The 23,194-nt window shown below is 43.8% G+C and overlaps 1 protein-coding gene across 1 annotated transcript in view; it reads right to left on the minus strand.

Annotated features, from left to right (window-relative positions):
* The window catches only part of LOC129863583 (tyrosine-protein kinase ABL1-like), a 53,849-nt gene extending 30,956 nt beyond the window's left edge, over nt 1-22,893 (minus strand). The window contains exon 1 of the mRNA XM_055935658.1: nt 21,066-22,893. Within this exon, the coding sequence (XP_055791633.1) occupies nt 21,066-21,198 (133 nt within the window). The 5' untranslated portion in view covers nt 21,199-22,893. The remainder of the gene's footprint in view (nt 1-21,065) is intronic.
* Between the last annotated feature and the right edge of the window lie 301 nt (nt 22,894-23,194).

Genomic DNA, 23,194 nt, shown 5'->3' on the forward strand with positions numbered 1-23,194 from the left:
ATAGACAACACTCTGAAGTTTCTAAAACTGTTTGAATCATGTCTGTGAGTATAACAGAACTTATTTAGCAGGCGAAACCCCGAGGACAAACCATTCAGATAAAAAAAATTGGGGGGGTCACTCTTTTCAATGAGTTTTCATTGGGAAACCAGATTTCTAATCGACCTGCTTGCAGTTCCTACCGCTTCCACTGGATGTCAACAGTCTTGAGGAATTGGTTGAGGTTATTCCTTTGTGTAATGAAGAAGTACGGCCATCTTGAATGAGAGTCACATTAAGTGTCCTGTTAGATAGAAGCGCGTGAGCAGAAAGCTGGCTATAGTTGGTTTTAATCCTGTATTGAACACAGATCATCCAGTCTTCAATTTTATCGTTTATAAACGTTAAAAAAATACCTAAAGTTGTATTACAAAAGTAGTTTGAAATTTTTTGGCAAAGTTTACAGGTAACCTTTGAGATATTTTGTAGTCACGTTTGAGCAATTTGGAAGCGGTGATTTTCTGGATCAAACGCGCCAAATAAATGGACATTTTGGATATATATCGACGGAATTAATCGAACAAAAGGACCATTTGTGATGTTTATGGGACATATTAGAGTGGCAAGAACAGAAGCTCGTCAAAGGTAAGGCATGAATTATATTTTTATTTCTGCGTTTTGTGTCGCGCCTGCAGGGTTGAAATATGCTTCTCTGTCCTTGTTAACTATTGTGCTATCCTCAGATAATAGCATTGTTTGCTTTCGCCGAAAAGCCTATTTGAATTCTGACATGTTGGCTGGATTCACAACCAGTGTAGCTTTGATTTGGTAACTTTCATGTTTGATTTTTATAGTAATTTTCATAGTAATTAATTTGAATTTGGTGCTCTGCATTTTCTCTGGCTTTTTGCCAAGTGAGACAGTAGCGTCCCGTCTAAACTCAGATTTTTTTATAGAAATATGAACTTCACCGAACAAAACATACATGTATTGTGTAACATGAAGTCCTATGAGTGTCATCTGATGAAGATCATCAAAGGTTAGTGATTAATTTTATCTCTATTTCTGCTTTTGTTACTCCTCTCTTTGGCTGGAAAAATGGCTGTGTTTTCTGTGGCCATCTACTGACCTAACATAATCGTTTGATGTGCTTTCGCCGTAAATCCTTATTGAAATCAGATGTGTTGGCTGGATTCACAAGTGTAGCTTTAATTTGGTGTCTTTCATGTGTGATTTCATGAAAGTTAGATTTTTATAGTAATATATTTGAATTTGGTGCTCTGCATTTTTACTGGCTTTTGGCCAAGTGGGACGTTAGCGTACCACATATCCTAGAGAAGTTAACAAACTACAGTTTTGGCAAGTCGGTTAGGACATCTACTTTGTGCATGACACATGTCATTTTTTCCAACAATTGTTTACAGACAGATTATTTCACTTATAATTCACTGCATCACAATTCCAGTGGGTCAGAAGTTTACATACACTAAGTTGACTGTGCCTTTAAACAGCTTGGAAAATTCCAGAAAATTAGGTCATGGCTTTAGAAGCTTCTGATAGGCTAATTGACATTATTTGAGGCAATTGGGGGTGTACCTGTGGATGTATTTCAAAGCCTACCTTCAAACTCAGTGCCTCTTTGCTTGACATCATGGGAAAATCAGAAGAAATCAGCCAAGACCTCAGAACAAAAATTGTAGACCTCCACAAGTCTGGTTCAAGTCTGGTTCATCCAGCTCTGTCAGGAGGAAATTCACCCAACTTATTGTGGGAAGCTTGTGGAAGGCTACCCGAAACGTTTGACCCAAGTTAAACAATTTAAAGGCAATGCTACAAAATACTAATTGAGTGTATGTAATGTGAAGAAAGTAATAAAAGCTGAAATAAATCATTCTCTACTATTATTCTGACATTTCACATTCTTAAAATAAAGTGGTGATCCTAACTGACCTAAGACAGGGAATTTTTACTAGGATTAAATGTCAGGAATTGTGAGAAACTGAGTTTAAATGTATTTGGCTAAGGTGTATGTAAACTTCCGACTTCAACTGTATGTTTACTGCCAAAAAAAGTCTAAGGCTGCAGTTACACAACGCAACTTGCACAGCATTTTTGTGGCTTGTAACCGAATTGCTTCTTGATTGGTCTGTGAAAATTAATCTGCAACTCGGATGCATCCAGCTGAAATATGTCGACTTTGCAACAGCCAATCAAAACGAATGCCTTTGTCACATGATCCATTTGAAGGTTAGGAACTCCGGCCGAAATGTCATGTCAACAACACAGCTGTCAGTACTGCGGGAACCGTGATCAAGGTGGACAGAAGAGACATTACCCAAACGGGAGCTGAAGTAAATACTGGCATCAAGACTAGTAAAGGTGTTATGTACATGGTTCTGAAGTCAATAAACTAACACTTTCAACATGAACTGCCCCAGCTAAAAATTGTTGCTAGCTTGTAAACTCGTTGCTAGCTAGCGAGCTTGATCAAACAGTGTTGGCTACACTGAACAAAAATATAAAACGCAACATGTAAAGTGTTAGTCCCATGAGTTGAAATGAAAGATCCCAGAAATGTCACATATGCACTTAAAAGCTTACTTCTCTCAAATTTGGTGCACAAATTTGTTTATATCCCTGTTAGTGAGCATTTCTCCTTTGCCAAGATAATCCATCCACCTGACAGGAGTGGCAAATCAAGAAGCGGATGAAACAGCATGATCATTACACAGGTGCACCTTGTGCTGGGGACAATAAAAGGCCACTAAAATGTGCAGTTTTGTAACACACAATGCCACAGATGTATCAAGTTGAAGGAGCGTGCAATTGGCATGCTGACTGCAGGAATGTCCACCAAAGCTGTTGCCAGAGAATTGAATGTTAATTTCTCTACCGTAAGCCACCTCCAACATTATTAAAAATAAATTGGCAGTATGTCCAACCGGCCTCACAACCACAGAACACGTATAACCATGCCAGCCCAGGACCTCCATATTCACTTCTTCACCGTTGGGATCATCCGAGACCAGCCACCTGGACAGCTGATGAAACTGAGGATTTGTACAACCAAAGAATTTCTGCACAAACTGTCAGACACCATCTCGGGGAAGCTCATCTGCGTTCTTGTCGTCAATAATTGCACTTTATCGATGGGAATTTGAATGCATAGAGATACCGTGCCGAGATCCTGAGGCCCATTGTCATGCCATTCATCCACCGCCATTACCTCATGTTTCAGCATGATAATGCACGGCCCCACGTCACAATCTGTACACAGTTCCTGGAAGCTGAAAATGTCCCAGGTCTTCCATGACCGGCATACTCACCAGACATGTCACACGATGAGCACGTTTGGGATGCTCTGGATCTACGTGTATGACCGCGTGTTCCAGTTCCCACCAATATCCAGCAACATCGCACAGCCATTGAAGGGGAGTGGGACAACATTCCCCAGGCCACAATCAACAGCCTGATCAACTCTACGCAAAGGAGATGGTCCATAATAGCACCGAATGGGATGGCTGCAGTTTTTCGGGCTCCTTAAAAACCATGCTATTTTGTTTGTTTTTCCGAATTGTTTGTAACTACTTATTTAGTACATAAAGTTGCTGCTACCATCTCTTACAGCCGAAAATAACTTCTGGACATCAGAACAGCGTTTACTCACCTCGAACGGGACAAATACTTTCTCTGTAATGAGTCCACCGCGAAGGGTATACTGCTTTCCGGAGACCAGGCACAAATCCCCGTCATTCGCAGGAAGAAAAGGCGGCGATACAGAGGGAGAAGGTTGGGGTGCCTTGTGAGGATTCGGAGGGGAGTGAGTAAATCTCCTCTACCATCAGTTCTATTGGCTGGCCAACGTGCAATCACTGGAAAACGAACTCTGTAGACCACACTATCTAGCAAGAGAGTTCTCATCTATATTATTCATAGAGGTCTATTTATCACCACAAACTGATGCTGGCACTAAGACTGCACTCAACGAGCTGTATAAGGCCATAAGCAAACAAGAAAATCCTCATCCAGAAGCAGCGCTCCTAGTAGCTAGAGACTTTAATGCAGGCAAACTTAAATCTGTTTAACCTAACTTCCACCAGCATGTCACATGTGCAACCCCCTTTACTCCACACACAGAGAAGCATACAAAGCTCTCCCTCCATTTGGCAAGTCTGACCATAATGCTATCCTCCTGATTCCTGCTTACACGCAAAAACTAAAGCAGGAAGTACCAGTGACTAGCTCAATACGGAAACTGAATCCAACTGCACCAGGTCTGACACTCGTCGGATGTGGCAGGGCTTGCAAACTATAAAGGGAAGACCAGCCACGAGCTGCCCAGTGACACGAGCCTACCAGACAAGCTAAATGCCTTTTATGCTCGCTTTTAGGCAAGCAACACTGAAGCATGCATGAGAGCACCAGCTGTTCCGGATGACTGTGTGATCACGCTCTCCGTAGCCGATGTGAGCAAGACATTTAAACAGATCAACATTCATAAGGCCACAGGGCGACACGGATTACCAGGACATGTACTCCGAGCATGCGCTGACCAACTGGCAAATGTATTCACTGACATTTTCAACCTCTCTCTGACAGAGTCTGTAATACCTACATGTTTCAAGCAGACCACCATAGTCCCTTTGCCCAAGAATGCAAAGATAACCTGCCAAAATAACTACCGCCCCGTAGCATTTGGTAGCCATGAAGTGCTTTGAAAGGCTGGTCATGGCTCACATTAACACCATCATCCCAGAAACCCTAGATCCACTCCAATTCGTATACCGCCCCAACAGATGATATAATCTCAATCGCACGCCACACTGCCCTTTCACACCTGGACAAAAGGAACACCTATGTGAGAATGCTTTTCATTGACTACAGATCAGCGTTCCAACATCATAGTGCCAACAAAGCTCATCACTAAGATAAGGACCCTGGGACTAAACACCTCCCTCTGCAACTGGATCCTGGGACTTCCCACCCTCAGGAGGTAAGGTTTTATTTTATTTATTTAACACTTATTTTAACAGGTAAGTTGACTGAGAACACATTCTCATTTACAGCAACGACCTGGGGATTAGTTACAGGGGAGAGGAGGGATGAATGAGCCAATTGTAAGCTGGGGATGATTAGGTGACCGGGAAGGCTAGGCAACAACAAATCTGCCATATTGATCCTCAACATCAGGGCCCCTCAGTGGTGCGTGCTTGGTCCCATCCTGTACTCTCTGTTCACCCACAACTGTGTGGCCAAGGAGAAAGGAGTATATGCTCACTAACAGGGATATAAACAAAAACACCATCATTAAGTTTACCGATGACGCAACAGTGGTAGGCCTGATCGCTGACAAAAATGAGACAGCCTATAGGAAGGTCAGAGAGCTGGCAGTGTGGTGCCAGGACAACAACCTATCACTCAATGTGAGCAAGAAAAAGGAGATAGCCGTGGACTACAGGAAAAGGATGGCCGTAGAGGCCCCCACTAACATCGATGGGACTGTAGTGGAGCGGGTCGAGAGTTAAGTTCCTTGGTGTCCACATCACCAACAAACGACAACACCTTTTCCCCCTCAGGAGACTGAAAATGTGGCATGGGTCCCCAGATCCTCAAAAAGTTATACAGCGGCACCATCAAGAGCATCCTGACCGGTTGCATCACCACCTGGTATGGCAACTGCTCGGCATCCAACCACAAGGCGCTACACAGAGGGTAGTGCGTACAGGCCAATACATCACTGGGGCTAAGCTTCCTGCCATCCAGGACCTATATACTAGGCAGTGTCAGAGGAAGGCCCAAGACCCAAGTCATAGACTGTACTGTCTGCTGCCGCACGGCAAGCGGGACCGGAGCGCCTAGTCTAGGTCCAAAAGGCTCCTTAAAAGCTTCTACCCCCAAATACAATAACGAAACGGTTGAATAAACAAATCATGTAAAGCATCAGATGACATGTGCGGAGTTTAGAATTCTCAAACAATATGACAGAAGCAGCTTCAATTTGATTGTCAATTTTAAAATTGCATTTAAGTAGCTTCATCTAACAGCAAAGTTGCTTGACATGTCACTTGCAACTGCAACTAAAATTGTGTGCAAGTTGCGTCATGTAACTGCAGCCAGATCTGAGATCCTCAGATCAGATGGAAATCCATACTTAAAACTCTTGAACATTACAAAAAAAGCACCCACCAGAGGACAAACCCTACTTCGATGTAACTCCTGCCCTAGAGCGGAAACGCTCGTTTAGGTTCCAACTCCGAAGAATGACGCAGGCTGCGTATTTGGGCCAGGAAGGTACCAGTATCGCGATACTCTTTAGTGTCGTGCCAAGGAAACAAAACAGAAAGCGGATTTATCTTCTTTAGGAAAACAGCCCTAATGGCTGTTAAACATACTTATGTTGTCATCTAGAGTCACATGTCTTTCTTTTCCAAGCTATAGCACACTCTTACGTACAGCTAGTGTTTAAAGGACCAAAGAGTTTGGTCTGCTTCGTGTTTTCATTTTTGCCATGGAAAACAATTTGCGCGATAGTGGTCTCGTCATAGCCCTACTACTTATACATATTCACAAATTGGGGGTGGGAAAAAACATTGTGATGATTTCCACATGGAGTGGACAAACAACACATGGGCAACTGACAGCTGTCATTGTAGCTAGCAGCACACTAATCTTATCTAGCTAGCTAATGTTCTGTTGCAGTTTTTATTACATTTTTTACTACACTGTATTCAAAAGATTAGCCAGCTGGCTTGGCTGGTTCTGGATTGGTCATAAGCATTTAGGGAAACTTCAGTACAGCAAAGCCAAATAAGCCTGTGCTCATGGTTCTCACAGGGGAAGTGAAATGATAGGCTACAATGACTTTGCTCATCATGATGCATGTCGCAAATGAGACGTAACACCCTGAGCGCATCAAACATGAAAGACCAATACAAATGTAAGAGCACAACAAAATAGATAAACAAGTTCCTTGAATTTTCTTCGCATGTGCCTGTTCATTATAGGATAGACACTTGTGGTTTCTAGCTGCACCAATCAAAGCAGTGAAGCAAGACTTGGTCAAAGTGGTCAAAACCATTGAGCAGGGTTGCAAAAACAACATATCATACAATTATTAATTATAAAATGTTCAGATGTATACTTTTTTTAAATATAGACTAGCAACAAAATAAGTGAACATTTACAAATTATCCAATGGATTATTTAAATGTTCTGGTAAAAAATGGCAGTGCAAAGTAAAGCTGTTTGGCTCAGCTCAGTCACCCCTCTGAAGAGGAAGAACTTTGCAAGTGTTTCTGATTGATAAACAATGCCATGCTGGTAGGTGGTAACATAAAAAAACAGCCCTGAAAAAAAATGTAGACTGAAAAGTATTTTCCCACTTCAAGGCTAAATATATCACTGACTAAAACACACATTTACTGTCATCAATCATTGTCCAACATCATGGCTATGCAATGTGCATCGTCTTGTGCATCCAAAAGCATCATGGGTTTGTGTTGGTCAACTTTTTCATTCCAGTTACTGTATCTTAACTGTATGACTAATGTAGGGCGTGGAGGGGGATGACATCAAGGCATCTATAGGGCATAGGTTCTCAAAATGGGTTCCGCTATTGAATATTACCAACAGATTAAACGACTTTTGGCCAAGGGATCCATGGAATAAGTTTGAAGTGTGTAACACAATGTCATATTATTCATCTACAATTTGTTCTTAACCCTGGGAAACATTGGCCTGGGAGACTCACAGGGATATTGGTATCCACAGTACTTCCACTTTAACTCAATACTATTTGTATTTTTTATTTATTTACATAAACCCTGGGTAAGTTAAGCTTTGAAACTGCAAAGTTCTCTTATGACAAAATGTGTAGAATTACAGGAAATTAACTTGAAACCTGCTAAATGTTCTCCAATGCCAAGAGATGGGCCTTTAAAACGTTCCTTCCCAGGGCCTGAGACTGTTTGTCCGGCCATGCACTGCCAAAGTCATAGTAAAACCTCTTGTATGCTATTTTTATATCACTCAATATTGTGTTCTGATTATGAGTGGGTTCCTGATGAAGTTGCTATCACAAGAGAGGTCCCAGCTCCAAAAAGTTTGAGAACCCCTGCTATAGGGCATCCTGACACATGGTGTGAGACTTAGAAATGACCCAAGTTTCCAGAGCATCCAGTCACATGCCACCAGGCCGTACATCCTCTCAGCCTGGCATGGCAAACGTGTCATCTCGCCAGCACACTAATCAAATAGAAACGCACCTGCTTCCTCAATCTCCCCGAAACTTCATTAACTCACCGCAGTCACAGAGCGGAGGGAATGAGGAGAGATGGAGAGGCTGTAAAAAAAACATGGGGGAAAAAGGTTGCAGATGGAGAAACATGAAGCGCATTGTTTGGCCATGAGCTCAGATGAGAATGAATCCATTGCGTTTTATATAATCCGTGTTTCTGTGTGTTAACAGTTAGCCGACATACACAGGATGATTTTCGGGACTTTTCCTATTTTGCCACGTTCATTGCTCCCCTTTTCCAACCCCTCCAGCACAGGAGAGATGGGGACGAAACAAAGCAACGTAAACTCCTTTCAGACAACATTTTAGTGTTGACAAAAACCCTTGCAGAGCTTTGTGATTACATGGGACAAAGAAAATATTCAGACCATAGTTATGTCACTTTGACTGTAATTTGACACTTGCCCCTCTAGTGTATGTCACCTAGGAATGCATTTGAGGAAAATTATTAAAACGCGCAATTGGTAATTACAGTAATTACAGCAACATGGATGATATCTGGTAGGAAGGGTTGGGACCATGAAAAGGAGTAAAAGGCCCCTTCGGATGGGTAGTAGAGTGGTGATACTGTAGGTTGACATTACCAATAAACTGAAGAGGAAGTAATCATGTTTCCAACACAACAGACACACTGGTATGGCCAGCCAATAGAGATCTACAGTGCCTTCAGAAAGTATTCATACCCCTTGACTTATTCCACATTTTAAGTTAGACTGAATTCAAAATTGATTAAATAGATTCTCTCTCACCCGTCTACACACAATACCCCCTAATGACAAAGTTAAAAAAAAAAAAATATTTAGCAAATGTATCTCAAATTTAATACAGATATTCCTCATTTACATATAGTCCCTTCAGAAGTATTCACACCTCTTGACTTTTTCCACATTTAGTTATGTTAAAGCCTGCATTTAAAATTTATTAAATTTCAAAAAAAATTTGTCAGTGGCCTACACACAATATCCCATCATGTCAAAGTAGAATTATGTTTTTATAAATGTTCACAAATTAATAAAAAATGAAAAGCTGAATTGTCTTGAGTCAATAAGTATTCAACCCCTTTGTTATGGCAAGCCTAAATAACTTCAGGAGTTAAAATGTGCTAAACAAGTCACATAATAAGTTGCATGGACAAACCGTGTGCAATAATAGTGTTCTATGTGATTTTTGAATAACTACCTCATATCTGTACAGGTCTGTAAGGTCCCTCAGTCGAGCAGATAATTTCAAACACAGAATTACCCACAAAGACCAGGGAGGTTTTCCAATGCCTCGCAAAGAAGGGCACCTATTGGTAAAAAGCAGACATTGAATATCCCTCTAAACATGGTGAAGTTATTAATTACACTTTGGATGGAGGATCAATACACTCAACCACTACAAAGATACAGGTGTCCTTCCTAACTTAGTTGCCGAAAAGGAAAGAAACCGCTCAGGGATTTACTCATGAGGCCAATGGTGACTTTTAAACAGTTAGAGTTATATTTATGTGGAGAAAACGGAGTATGGATCAACAACATTATAGTTACTCCATAATACTAACCTAAATGACAGGTTGAAGACTAATTTGTCAACAAAAAAAATGAATAACATAATTCCACTTCGACATTATGGGGTATTGTGTATTTTAAAAAAAATACATTTTTAATTCAGGCTGTAACAACAAAATGTGGAAAGGGTTGTGAATACTTTCTGAAGGCACTGTATATAATCCTGGCAGCTTTCTGCCAACTGCCCTATAGTCTCTTCCAGACATGGGGCTAAGAGCGAGGAGGTCAGTCAGTTTATCAAAAAGTCGTCTTAGCGTCTCAAACACAGAAGATGTAAGTAACCTAAGCTGAACATTTAACACACACGTCTCGCATCTACCAGGAGACTGTCTAACAATGTCACAAATGTCAGCCATGCAAAGCTTGGCACTCGTCCTGCCCATCTTAGTGCAGGAACCTGAGCTATTACACCCAGAATACTAATTAGAGAAAGAGAGCGGGGCGCCCAGCTGTAGTTCATTTCAGCATTTGTAGTGTTATTACACCTCATAGTTCATTTCAGCATTTGTAGTGGTATTACACCTCATACTGTTAATACAGTCTCATACTAGGCTTCTCATTCCATCGCTGTGCCTGACCTGGTTACTCCCTCAGCTTCCCTCGGTCAGTCAGACAGTGAGGAACCAGGCGTGTGTGTGTTTACTCAGGGTCACTGGAGAACGCAGCCTGGGTGTCTCGGCCTTGCAGGCCTGGGGATGAGGAAAGGGGTTTTGGGTTCCACATATCCCCCATCAGCATGGCACAGCTGTGGTGGGAGATGGGCCACTCAGGCTTTTGGGTAGGGTAGGGTAGTGTTTAAGACAACAGGGATGAAAAAATCTATGTTGTGTGCGTGTACATGCATATCTGCCTCCGCACCGATGACTTGGCGACTACATATCACCACTGCTACTCCCCTCGCCCTTTAGCCATCACTGCCTTGGAGTTAAGATCTAGTAGGAGACCTGTTGCCAAAACAGGATCTCTGTCAGCATTGCTCCATTGGCCCTTTGATACAGGCAGCCCAGACCACCTACGGAGCATAGCTGAAAGACTGATCCCATGTCATTGGTGGATGGGGCCTTTTATGATGCGATGGCCAGATAGCACTGAAGACTCTTTTCTTCTTTGTCGTCGGGGAAATACTCAGGGGGCGCCATGGAAAGGAAGCAGCACCTGTGCTAATCTCCACATCGCAAGCTGGAATGCCGAGACGGTGAAAGCAGTTGAAATGTTAACACACACACACACACACACACACGAGACAGATGCACGCACACGAGACAGATGCACGCACACGAGACAGATGCAGGCACACACACACACGAGGCACACACACTGGACGGCAGGTAGCCTAGTGGTTAGAGCGTTGGACAAGTTACCGAAAGGTTGCAAGATCGAATCCCGGAGCTGACAAGGTAAAAATCTGTCGTTCTGCCCCTGAACAAGGGTTCTTAACTGACTTGCCTAGTTAAATTAAGGTTACATTTTTTTTAAATAAACATGAGGCACACGAGGCAGATTCACACGAGGCGCACACACACGAGGCAGATACACACAAGGCGCACACACACACACACACACACACACACACACACACACACGAGGCAGATACACACAAGGCAAATGCACGCACACGAGGCAGTACGAGCAGAGGGCGATGCAGTACGAGCAGAGGGCGATGCAGTACGAGCAGAGGGCGATGCAGTACGAGCAGAGGGCGATGCAGTACGAGCAGAGGGCGATGCAGTACGAGCAGAGGGCGATGCAGTACGAGCAGAGGGCGATGCAGTACGAGCAGAGGGCGATGCAGTACGAGGAAAGGGCGATGCAGTACGAGCAGAGGGCGATGCAGTACGAGCAGAGGGCGATGCAGTACGAGCAGAGGGCGATGCAGTACGAGGAGAGGGCGATGCAGTACGAGCAGAGGGCGATGCAGTACGAGCAGAGGGCGATGCAGTACGAGCAGAGGGCGATGCAGTACGAGCAGAGGGCGATGCAGTACGAGGAAAGGGCGATGCAGTACGAGCAGAGGGCGATGCAGTACGAGCAGAGGGCGATGCAGTACGAGCAGAGGGCGATGCAGTACACTTGTGTATACACAAACACAGGAATAGGATCTAGAAAACTCACACAGACAGACATACTCACAAACCTAACAATGCCATAATTGAAATGTTTTGAGTAGTGTAGTCTAAGTCCTGGCCAACATGTTCCTTTCCCACTGTAGGGAGTGGTGGCTAGTGTAACCTGTCCAAGTCTTATGGATCCCAAAAGCGTCACTTGTTTTTATGAACGATGAATCACCTGATGCAATAAGGGGTGAAAAACAATACGGAGTAGGAGAGAGGGCTATCAGACAAGTAAGGCCCACCACGGAATGTAACAGAACGGTGTCACAATATCAGCATTGCGATACTACGATACCAGATTTTTCTTGGCAAAAAATAAATTACGAAGCAGACAACTTGATGGTCCTTTAAAACCTACTTTTGTAAAATATTGTGTGCTACATCAAAATAAACAAATGTGACTGGGTGACAACATAAGTCAGATTTTACCAACATTACAAATATTTTCCTAAAAAATGATGCCCACTTCATGTTTTGTTTCCTTTTTTCCCTTACTTCCTAGTATCCCAATATTAGTATTGTGACAACACGTGTGTGTGTGTGTGTGTGTGTGTGTCTTTCAAGTTTTATTAGTCGTGTGTACGGGATACACATGGTATACATCGTCCAACAAAATGCTTACTTGCAGGTTCCTTCTCGACAATGCTACAACAATAAGAAATAAGAGAATACGAACATAAAGTAAATGGCAGTAAGATAGATGCATTTGATCTTTCTGCATAAGTACACTGCTCAAAAAAATAAAGGGAACACTAAAATAACACATCCTAGATCTGAATGAAATATTCTTATTAAATACTTTTTTCTTTACATAGTTCAATGTGCTGACAACAAAATCACACAAAAATGATCAATGGAAATCAAATTTATCAACCCATGGAGGTCTGGATTTGGAGTCACACTCAAAATTAAAAGTGGAAAACCACACTACAGGCTGATCCAACTTTGATGTAATGTCCTTAAAACAAGTCAAAATGAGGCTCAGTAGTGTGTGTGGTCTCCACGTGCCTGTATGACCTCCCTACAACGCCTGGGCATGCTCCTGATGAGGTGGCGGATGGTCTCCTGAGGGATCTCCTCCCAGACCTGGACTAAAGCATCCGCCAACTCCTGGACAGCCTGTGGTGCAACGTGGCGTTGGTGGATGGAGCGAGACATGATGTCCCAGATGTGCTCAATTGGATTCAGGTCTGGGGAACGGGCGGGCCAGTCCATAGCATCAATGCCTTCAATGCCTACACTCCAGCCACATGAGGTCTAGCATTGTCTTGTATTAGGAGGAACCCAGGGCCAACCGCACCAGCATATGGTCTCACAAGGGGTCTGAGGATCTCATCTCGGTACCTAATGGCAGTCAGGCTACCTCTGGCGAGCACATGGAGGGCTGTGCGGCCCCCCCAAAGAAATGCCACCCCACACCATGACTGACCCACCGCCAAACCGGTCATGCTGGAGGATGTTTGCAGGCAGCAGAACGTTCTCCACGGCGTCTCCAGACTCTGTCACATGTGCTTAGTGTGAATCTGCTTTCATCTCTGAAGAGCACAGGGCGCCAGTGGCGAATTTGCCAATCTTGGTGTTCTCTGGCAAATGCCAAACGTCCTGCACGGTGTTGGGCTGTAAGCACAACCCCCACCTGTGGACGTCGGGCCCTCATACCACCCTCATGGAGTCTGTTTCTGACCGTTTGAGCAGACACATGCACATTTGTGGCCTGCTGGAGGTCATTTTGCAGGGCTCTGGCAGTGCTCCTCCTGCTCCTCCTTGCACAAAGGCGGAGGTAGCGGTCCTGCTCCTGGGTTGTTGCCCTCCTACGGCCTCCTCCACGTCTCCTGATGTACTGGCCTATCTCCTGGTAGCGCCTCCATGCTCTGGACACTACGCTGACAGACACAGCAAACCTTCTTGCCACAGCTCGCATTGATGTGCCATCCTGGATGAGCTGCACTACCTGAGCCACTTGTGTGGGTTGTAGACTCCGTCTCATGCTACCACTAGAGTGAAAGCACCGCCAGCATTCAAAAGTGACCAAAACATCAGCCAGGAAGCATAGGAACTGAGAAGTGGTCTGTGGTCACCACCTGCAGAACCACTCCTTTATTGGGGGTGTCTTGCTAATTGCCTATAATTTACACCTGTTGTCTATTCCATTTGCACAACAGCATGTGAAATTTATTGTCAATCAGTGTTGCTTCCTAAGTGGACAGTTTGATTTCACAGAAGTGTGATTGACTTGGAGTTACATTGTGCTGTTTAAGTTTTCCCTTTATTTTTTGGAGCAGTGTATAATACATAAAGCACATGTAAATCAGTAGTTTTCACAATATTACAAAAATCCTCATTTGACCCAGACAACTGGCAATGGAGCAACATTTGATATTCCATTATGTTAGGAAGGTGAAGAACAGAAAAGCCTAACTGTTGCGAAAGAAGGAGGTGAGTGGGTGTGCACCTGGGTGGGTGGGGAGAGACGGGAAGAGAGAGTGACAGCGAGAGAGAGAGAGAGTGGTAACTGCTGGAATCTTTTCCACTGTGACAGAACTGACCATGCCTGGGTCTCTCCCCCATTTGGTGACCATAGATACCCTGTTAACGGTTATGAGGTCCACCTACATAAAATAATGCATGGTAGTGGCGGCATACTCAGTTAGTTCAGTCTAAACGAGGCCACTTGTATACACTTAGCCCAGACGCAGTAAACAGGGCACACACAGTAAATGCCTCAGCTCTTTTTACAGGCTATCGACCTTAACGAGACGTCCTGCAGATGTTTCTAGGTCTGGGAGGGAGAGGGTCTGCCTGTCCAGAGGTAGAGAGAGAGAGTGGTTATTAGCATATGCTAGGAGGCTGGGAGCTAGAGCGGAGGAGTCACTGGTTGGTTTTCTTTGTGTCTAAGTGGATCCAGATGCAGCCCGAATAGAGGAATAACTGAAGAATAGAGATCTTCCGTTTATAGGCAATTTCTCGCATGGAATAGCCTTCATTTCTCAGAATAAGAATAGCCTGACGAGTTTCAGAAGAAAGTTCTTTGTTTCTGGCCATTTTGAGCCTGTAATCGAACCCACAAATGCTGATGCTCCAGATACTCAACTGGTCTAAAGAAGGCCAGTTTCATTGCTTCCTTAAATCAGAACAACAGTTTTCAGCTGTGCTAACATAATTGCAAATGGGTTTTCTATTGATCCATTAGCCTTTTAAAATGATAAACTTGGATTAGCTAACAAGACGTGCCATTGGAACACAGGAGTGATGGTTGCTGATAATGGGCCTCTGTATGCCTATGTAGATATTCCATAAAAAATTCTGCCGTTTCCAGCCGCAATAGTCATTTACAACATTAACAATGTCTACACTGTATTTCTGATCAATTTGATTTATTTTAATGGACAAAAAAAAAAGCTTTTCTTTCAAAAACAAGGACATTTTATAAATGACCCCAAACTTTTGAACTGTAGTGTGTGTGTGTGGTGTGTGTGTGTATGTATATATATATATATATATATATATATATATATATATATATATATATATATATATATATATATATATATGTATATATATATATATATATATATATATATATATATATATATATATATATACTTTTTTTTTTTTTATTCTTTGTAATACAGTAGACTAATGTATTCCAAATCTACTCAGGTTGCCTACGAAATAGAGTAGAAAGGACAGTGCTGAATTACTAGACACTACTCATCTAATAACAACAATTGTACCTAGACCCTAGAGCAATCAATCACCTACGATCTAAAGAATGTTATATTCAAACGAATACAGATAATTAGGCTGACTACCTCAAGTTCTTTTTGAAAAAGATCACAAATTAGCTTAACCATTCTTAGAATTTTGGAAGCCATGAGCAAAATGGACATTTGTGGCCACAGCATTCCAATAGGGGACAGAGGCATTAGGATTAAACATGCTGTGACTGGACGGAATTTCTATCACAGATGGAATTCACATCATAGGTAACAGGCTGTCCACAGGCCAGGGCAGAGGGGGCTTTGTCCGTCATAGCAGAGAGGAGGCAAGGTGGCAGAGAGAGAGAGAGCTCACACAGTACATTCCTGCCCCGACTTGGAGCGTGTGTCTGCTCCGAAAATCTGGAGCACCATGAGGAGCACCACCAAAAAGAGTAAGGGATGGAGGGGTGAGGAGACGACGAGAGTATAGGGAGAGGGGGATGTGGAGCGGGGCAGAAGCTTTAAATCCTCTCGCCCTTGCTCTCTCTGCTCAGGCGGACTCAGAGATGGGCTGATGAGTGTTTTTTGCATAGGGTTCTGTTGTTGTTTTAACAGCCCTCCAGAGGGCCCGTTGCTGCCCTACCGGTTAGCACAGCGATGATGAAACACGCTCCTCTGAGCACATTTCACGCAAGGCTTAAGCTTACTCTTCGACTCCGAAGCCAGGCTGCTGGTGAGGTACCCCCCCCCCCGCCCCCCGCTCTCACACCTCACCCGGCCCGCCTATGCCAGAGAGCAGTCATACAGAGGAGGAGCAGAAAGTGAAAATGATGCCAAATAAGATTAATGAAGTATGAAGACGTGACCACAATAACACACAGTTAATATGAAGTTCATAATGGAACATCAACATACATGCCTGAAGTTGTATAGCCTACCTGGAGTTAGAATAAGGTGAGGACAGTTTGACCTAAAAAAATAAGTACAAGCCATTGACCGGGGCTAAACTATGGGAATCTGAACAATCATCAACCAGCCTTTTACAATGTGTTTATAACAACGACAAACACCTAGGCCTACATACCTCTACGATGAAAGGTTCACTGATGATTCAGCCTTGCCCTCAGGCTAGGTAAAGTCCCATCTGCCCTACAGCCTGCATTAGGTAACTAACAATAGTACCCCAGACGATTATAAAGCATGTCTATGCACTGCAAAATGTATACAATGTATTCATTCCATCACTGTTGGCTATTTCTCTAGGACATTAGAAAACTAGTCTTTCAAGTTCCCCATCTAATTCATATGTCACTATCATGACCTTTAGCCAACTCATTCACACGCACTAATGATTGGCTATCATAGCGATTAGACATGGTTTATCATAATCATCATAACCCATGTTACATTACATGATCAACAAACCTCTGGACTCCATAGCCACCAAACCGGTTTCTGCCACTGGGACCAATTGCCCAAGAAAACAATATGTCTATCTATAATTGCTATGAAACAAGAGCAAGCGAGGGAGACAAAAGGAAAGTAAGAGCAAGGAACAGAAGGGCGCCTGAGCAAAAGAGACCGAGAAAGACCAAGCTAGCAAATGAGAGAGCGAGAAAGGCAGGGGGGGGGGGGGGGTTGCACCAGCTATTTGAGAAAGGAATGCACAGGAGGTCACATTCCTGACTCTACTGCTGTGGCTTGCCCTATGTTCAACTCTCTCTCTCTCGCTGCAAAATAGGCAATTCTATTCTAGCTGCCTCTGGAGCAACACTAATCACATTGTTATTGTCACATGCTTCGTTAAAAAAACAGGTGAAGAGCCACAGTACAATACTTACTTACAGGCCCTTCCCAACAATGCAGAATACAATCAAATAATTGAAATTTAACAGGAAGAATAAATACACAATGAGCAATGATAGCTTGGCTATATACACAGGGTACCAGTACAGAGTTGATGTGCAGAGGTACGAGGAAATCTAGGTAGATATGTTAACATAGGTAGGGATAAAGTAACTAGGCAATAGTAGCAGCATATGTGATGAGTGTGGAAGTGTGTTGTGTGTGTGTACGTGTTGGAGTGTCAGTATGTGTGAGTGTGCGGATAGTGACCAGTGTGTGTTTGCATAGAGTCAAAAAGAGTAGACAGTCTGGGTAGCTAATTGGTTAACTATTTAACACTCAAAATGCTTCACACTGGGCCAATTAATGAATAGAAAGGAGGGGTGGGTAGGGTGTACAGATAAGACTGGTGTAGAGTACACTGGTGAAGAGGATATGCACCAAATGTCAAAACACCCCATTATGAATGGAGGAGGAAGTGCAAAACAGAAAAAAGCCAAATGAGAGATTTGGCAAAAGCATCAGTGTTCATTCATTGCCTTCAAGCTAGGCTACATGTAGGCTAAAGGTGTGTGGAGCCTTGAGCTCTACCTATATGGACTGGACCTCAATTTGACACGTGCAAGTGTGAAAAGAGCGCGTTACTTGTGACAACATTTGTTTCAAAACCTCTCATTTGAATAATTTTTAACTCAAATATTATGGAGGATAGGAAACAAGGAAAGGAGACCATAAGAGAGTGTTGGTACCACCTGCATGCTGTGAACAGCCCCCTAGAGAGAGGGGACATGTCAAGCTGACCTAAAGGAGAGATTCACCCTCTGTCTACACACAGACATACCTGCTTTAGCCAGTCATCAGCTAGGGACTAAAGTGGCTTTGCTGACCACTCCTTTCCAGGTGGTCAAAATGACTCATCGAGGAGGTGTTGCTCAAGCGGGGGCACAAAGGCAGTTATAGAGAATTGACAGTGCAAAATGTAGGGGGGGGGGGGGGGGGGGGGGGGGGGGGGGGGGGGGCAAGACGGCCCTCCAACCACCCCCGCAGTGGGACATTCCAACATGGAAACAGATGACATGAGAAATGTCAATATCTACTTACCGGTAAGTTCCACTAGCTAGACTAACTGTTCCAGAACCCTCAAAATGGGCATCAAAACTACATGCCAGCATTAGAATCACAAAATTAAATTTCCTTGACCAAAAATCTCTTCACCGTTCAAGAGTCAGAGTTCTCAACATCAATCACATCAAGAGTCAGAGTCTACGTATCATCCATCTGAACAGTCAGATAGTAAAACAGTAACAGAGAGTCATGTAGCCTTGTATAGGCCTATTTCCTCTGACACATCAGAGTGCTGTCTGTCTCTAGAGCTAGGCGACGTGGCCAGGACCAGGCCACCAGGGGCCAAACAGCTGGCCGCAGTGAGTGGCAAATCTTACCAGGAGGCGCCTGCTGCCCCAGTCTTCAGGACCCAAAGGGATCAGGGGGTAGCTTTGGTGTCTAGACTGCACAGATTCCATGAGTTCCAGACAAAAGACAGAGGGGGGAAAAAAACAAGGGGTGACTCTTCCATGGGCCATACATGATGAATGCAGCTGCTAGAACAGCCCAGATCCCTGGCATAGGACACCAGGAAGTGGGGGTGATATCACAACATGCCTGCACTAGAGGGGGGTAGGCTAACCAATGCTCCTCATATGGAGAGACTGGAGAAGTATATCCTGGCTATCATCCGAAGCAATAGTCTTCAAAATTAGATCATGCTACCCATAATTTAGTGTATTTTACACTAAGTCTATAACATTTGAAAGTTTATTATCTCACTGGCTCATTGACCTAAATCAGGCAAGTAGGCCTGCCTCATTAGATTTTTCCATGGCAGGTGCATTAGTTGGTCTATAAAAGACGTATAACAGCCAGTATGCTTCTTATGTTAGTCTACATGAATCCTGGAAGAGGCCAAGATAAACGCAGGAGGACCATGTCAGACTAGCTTGCAGCACAAGAGGGCAATAGCCTGGAAAGTCAGTCAGGAACCTGGGGGAATGGCCTCCTCACTCTGCTCACATCCCTTTCTGCTCTACAATCTCCATCCTAGACCACACACCTCTTTCCTCCTTCCTGTTTCGGGCTTGTTTTTGAGGGGACAAAGGGAAAGAAAACAGAGCATCTCCTCAACTGTCCTTTAGATACATTTACACAGCATTTCCATTTCCTGAACCCCTGCAAAAACCTCCCAGGAGGCAGCCGTAATACCTTGGTGCAAGCGCCCTTAAGAGGAAAAACAATAGCTGATACAGAACTACGGCGATGATCAGGTAACAAATGACAGGCTTTTAAACCACTTCTTGTTATCTGAATTGCAATATTACCAGGAGTTAGAGGAAATTAGGTAGGGAAGACCAACCTACTCCAATTACTCTTTAGAAGCCCAACTCTGATGTTCTTGGGTGGTGACACAGTGGTGCAGGGGGAGACAGGTCTTTGCTTGCCCTGCTCTGCCTCTCTCCCTGGCTGTGTGCAGAGGTCTAAACCGGCCTGGTGAGAAGCTTTGCGTAGGCTAGCAGCTCACTAGCTAGCGAAGGCGTCCCGGGTAGAACATGGATGTGAGTGACTGAGATCACCCTCCTCTCGCAACATGACTCACATCACCTCGTAACCTATCTGACTCATTGCAGGAGGAAGGAGAAAATATTTATAATAATTCTGCCACTGACCCTTTGCCGGAGATCACTCCAGTCCTCCTCTCCATTTACTGGCAGCACCTTTTATTTGCATCCTTACCCATTATTGTTAAGCAAGAGGCCTCCGAGTATCTATCCATGCCGAGACAATCGCTGTATTAAAAGACCTTCAGTATCACTGGCATGCAATCTGATTAAAAAGGGAACATGTCAACAAACAGGCTACCAAATCAAAGTTTTCTATACAGAATCCCTGAAAATGTTTATGCTTAATGTTTGCACAGTGCCTCTGTGAAAGCAAGGAGATGCATCTCCTGGGGCTTATCCGGTCGACTCGGCCTGACTCAGTCGAAGCAGGCCATTTACTCTTTATATCACCTGTTGCTGTTTGTTGTCTCCACTAGCCTACTATGGTAAGCTTCATCTGAAAATCTGAGGAAACACAAAAACTGTCCAACCCACCAATAGCTGGAGTACAGTGATGTATATATATATTTTTTTTAATTGCCATGTCAATTGACATCACAGTGGGATATTATTCATCAGTCTCCATGACCAAACACTCACACGACCCCTCTCACACAAATCAATAATGCTGCCACAGAAGATTGAGTAATAGCGTGGGCATACTAGCAAGGTCAAATGATAGCGAAAGGAACTGAGATGCAGGTCCAAATAGAAACTGTGCCTGCCTCATCACAGCCCTGAAACCTATATCACCAACGAACATAAAAGGTTGACCTTCAGGGTGAACAAGCATGACCAAACTCTACTGAACTGTGAATGAGGAAGAGGTAAGTAGAAACAGATTCGGAAGAGAAGACAGGGAGAAAAGAAAGACAATATATTGTTAATGACCAAAGTAGGGGGTAGGTACAGAAACAGTGTGTTTTTACCGTGCACGGCGAACACGTTACAGTGATGGGCTCCATGCCGTGATGACTCCCTCTTCCCTCCCTTGATGAAATTCAGTGCTGGCAGACTCGGTCTCCTCTGGTCCCCAACAAATTTCCCCGGCTGCTGCCCCATAAGGGCAGGGTGCCAGGCCGCAGCCGGGTCACCAAACTGGGCTCTCTCACCACCTGGGTGTAGGGAACCTGGTGGGTAGGAGATGGAGAGCAGGGACCCCCTCCGTGGTGCGATTTCCCTCAGTCAGTTTGGTCTCTCCTAGTGCGGTGATGACTGGAAAGTGGAGGCGGTGGGAGATGCTCACTTCTGCATCCCACCACTGACACCAATGCAGGAGTTTTGGATGGAGGTCAATGCAATGGCGAACGGGCAGGCTGGTCCTTATTACTCCAATTCCTCCCTCTTTCATTGACTACTTTGGTGGAGTCTGTTACTGTTAGATAAGATAAGGTCTCTAATGGCACTTGTGGGTTTTATTTGTAAGACGAAGGCAGTCAGAAGAATACTGGAGGAGGCCCAATCAAAAGACGTTAATGAAGATCCAAGGCCTAATCGTGATGACTTACATTCATCCAGCATGAAATAACATAATGCAGGCCTAAGCCACTATTGTGCTCCATCGACATGGTTGCTTTAAAAGTAAAGAGGACTAACTAAGAGAACAACTGAGAAAGCCACTACAAAGATGAGGAACTACACAGAATTATAGAAAAGAGCTGAGCTGAGAAACCTCAGTTCCATATCTGGTCAAATGGTTCATAGAGTTAGCAACCGCGGTAGACAGCTACAGGCACCAATCCTGGTGGTCCCAATACAGTATCTCTGCAGACACAGGTCGTATAACACTTGCCTAGTCAAATACCAGCTACATGTTGTACAACAGTTGTGATCATGTCAATGCTGCACATGGCCCTGTAGCAACTTCCTCCTAGACTACAATAACTGGATAATATGTTTTCTGATTGTGCCCTTTAACAAACGTATTGATTTTCATATCCATGCAAACCACTCATTTGACAGGCCTTAAGATGTATATTTGACATTTAGCTCGTTTTGCTGTCATATCCCTCTGTGGCCATCTCTCATGCTTTTCAGGCCACACTTAGGCATGACAAAAGGCACTAGTACGGTCTAAACTGTGTTTGATGAGCAATCATGGGAAACTTAACTAGTTAGCATTACTTAGATGATAGCCACTGGCTTTACCAGAAAGCTAATATAAAAGGTTTAAACACTAATTTAATGAGCTAGTTTGCAGACAACTGAAAAATGTTATTCAGTAGCTTTGAAGATGCAAGAGTGCTCGTGCAACACTTTGTTTGTTGGAATGCTAGCTAGTTACAGCTAACGGTGGAGCTAGCCTTGCTTGCTAGATGGCGTGCGAGAACCTGGAAACACACATCGGAACAGTAAACATCTGTCTAACTAGCTAACAACCAACGATAACTTCGGACTGAGTACGTTGTCTTCTCGTTTGAGTAAATAGTGACACCATGAATGAAGTTTTGGCTAAAAGTCCACCCAACCCTTGGTATTCAATTATTTGTCAAACTTCCGCGTCCACCGTTCTGCAGAGTTTATCTCCAGCAGTACATCCCGACCCAGGTACTTTAACCAAGGCGCAGACTCCAAACTTCTCGAGACAGCCAGTGTGTTGTCAGGGAGTTTTCACAGCTCCTTCTCAACATGTGCAAATAACAAGCACGTCGTTTGTATCTTCCTGATTCCTATACTTATTCATAGCTCTTTCGATTAAATATGTGCAATTAACTTCGGTCGGATAGTCGCCGCTGAGGCCGCCATATTATTTCCGTAAGCAAGGTGGTTTGCTAAAATATGGGTGGGGATACGTTTTACGTCAGAGCGTGCGTGGGCAAGTTGATAGGGATGGGGCCCACACAGACTCATCTCTTCTGTGTTTTTGATGGGACATGCTGAACTACTCTGTAGTATGTCAATGTGGCTAAAGTCATAGACTGACATAAAATCATTGCAAAGTATCAACTGTTGATAAATAGCAGTTTCACTAAAGGTAAAGTAAAGGGCAGGCAGTAGAGTTGGTTTCATGAATCAAAAAGTTGTCCTTACTGACTGGAGTCGTTTCAACTCATCTTCG

The sequence above is a fragment of the Salvelinus fontinalis genome, chromosome 10 (assembly GCF_029448725.1).
Source record: "Salvelinus fontinalis isolate EN_2023a chromosome 10, ASM2944872v1, whole genome shotgun sequence".
NCBI classification, from domain to species: Eukaryota; Metazoa; Chordata; class Actinopteri; order Salmoniformes; family Salmonidae; genus Salvelinus; species Salvelinus fontinalis.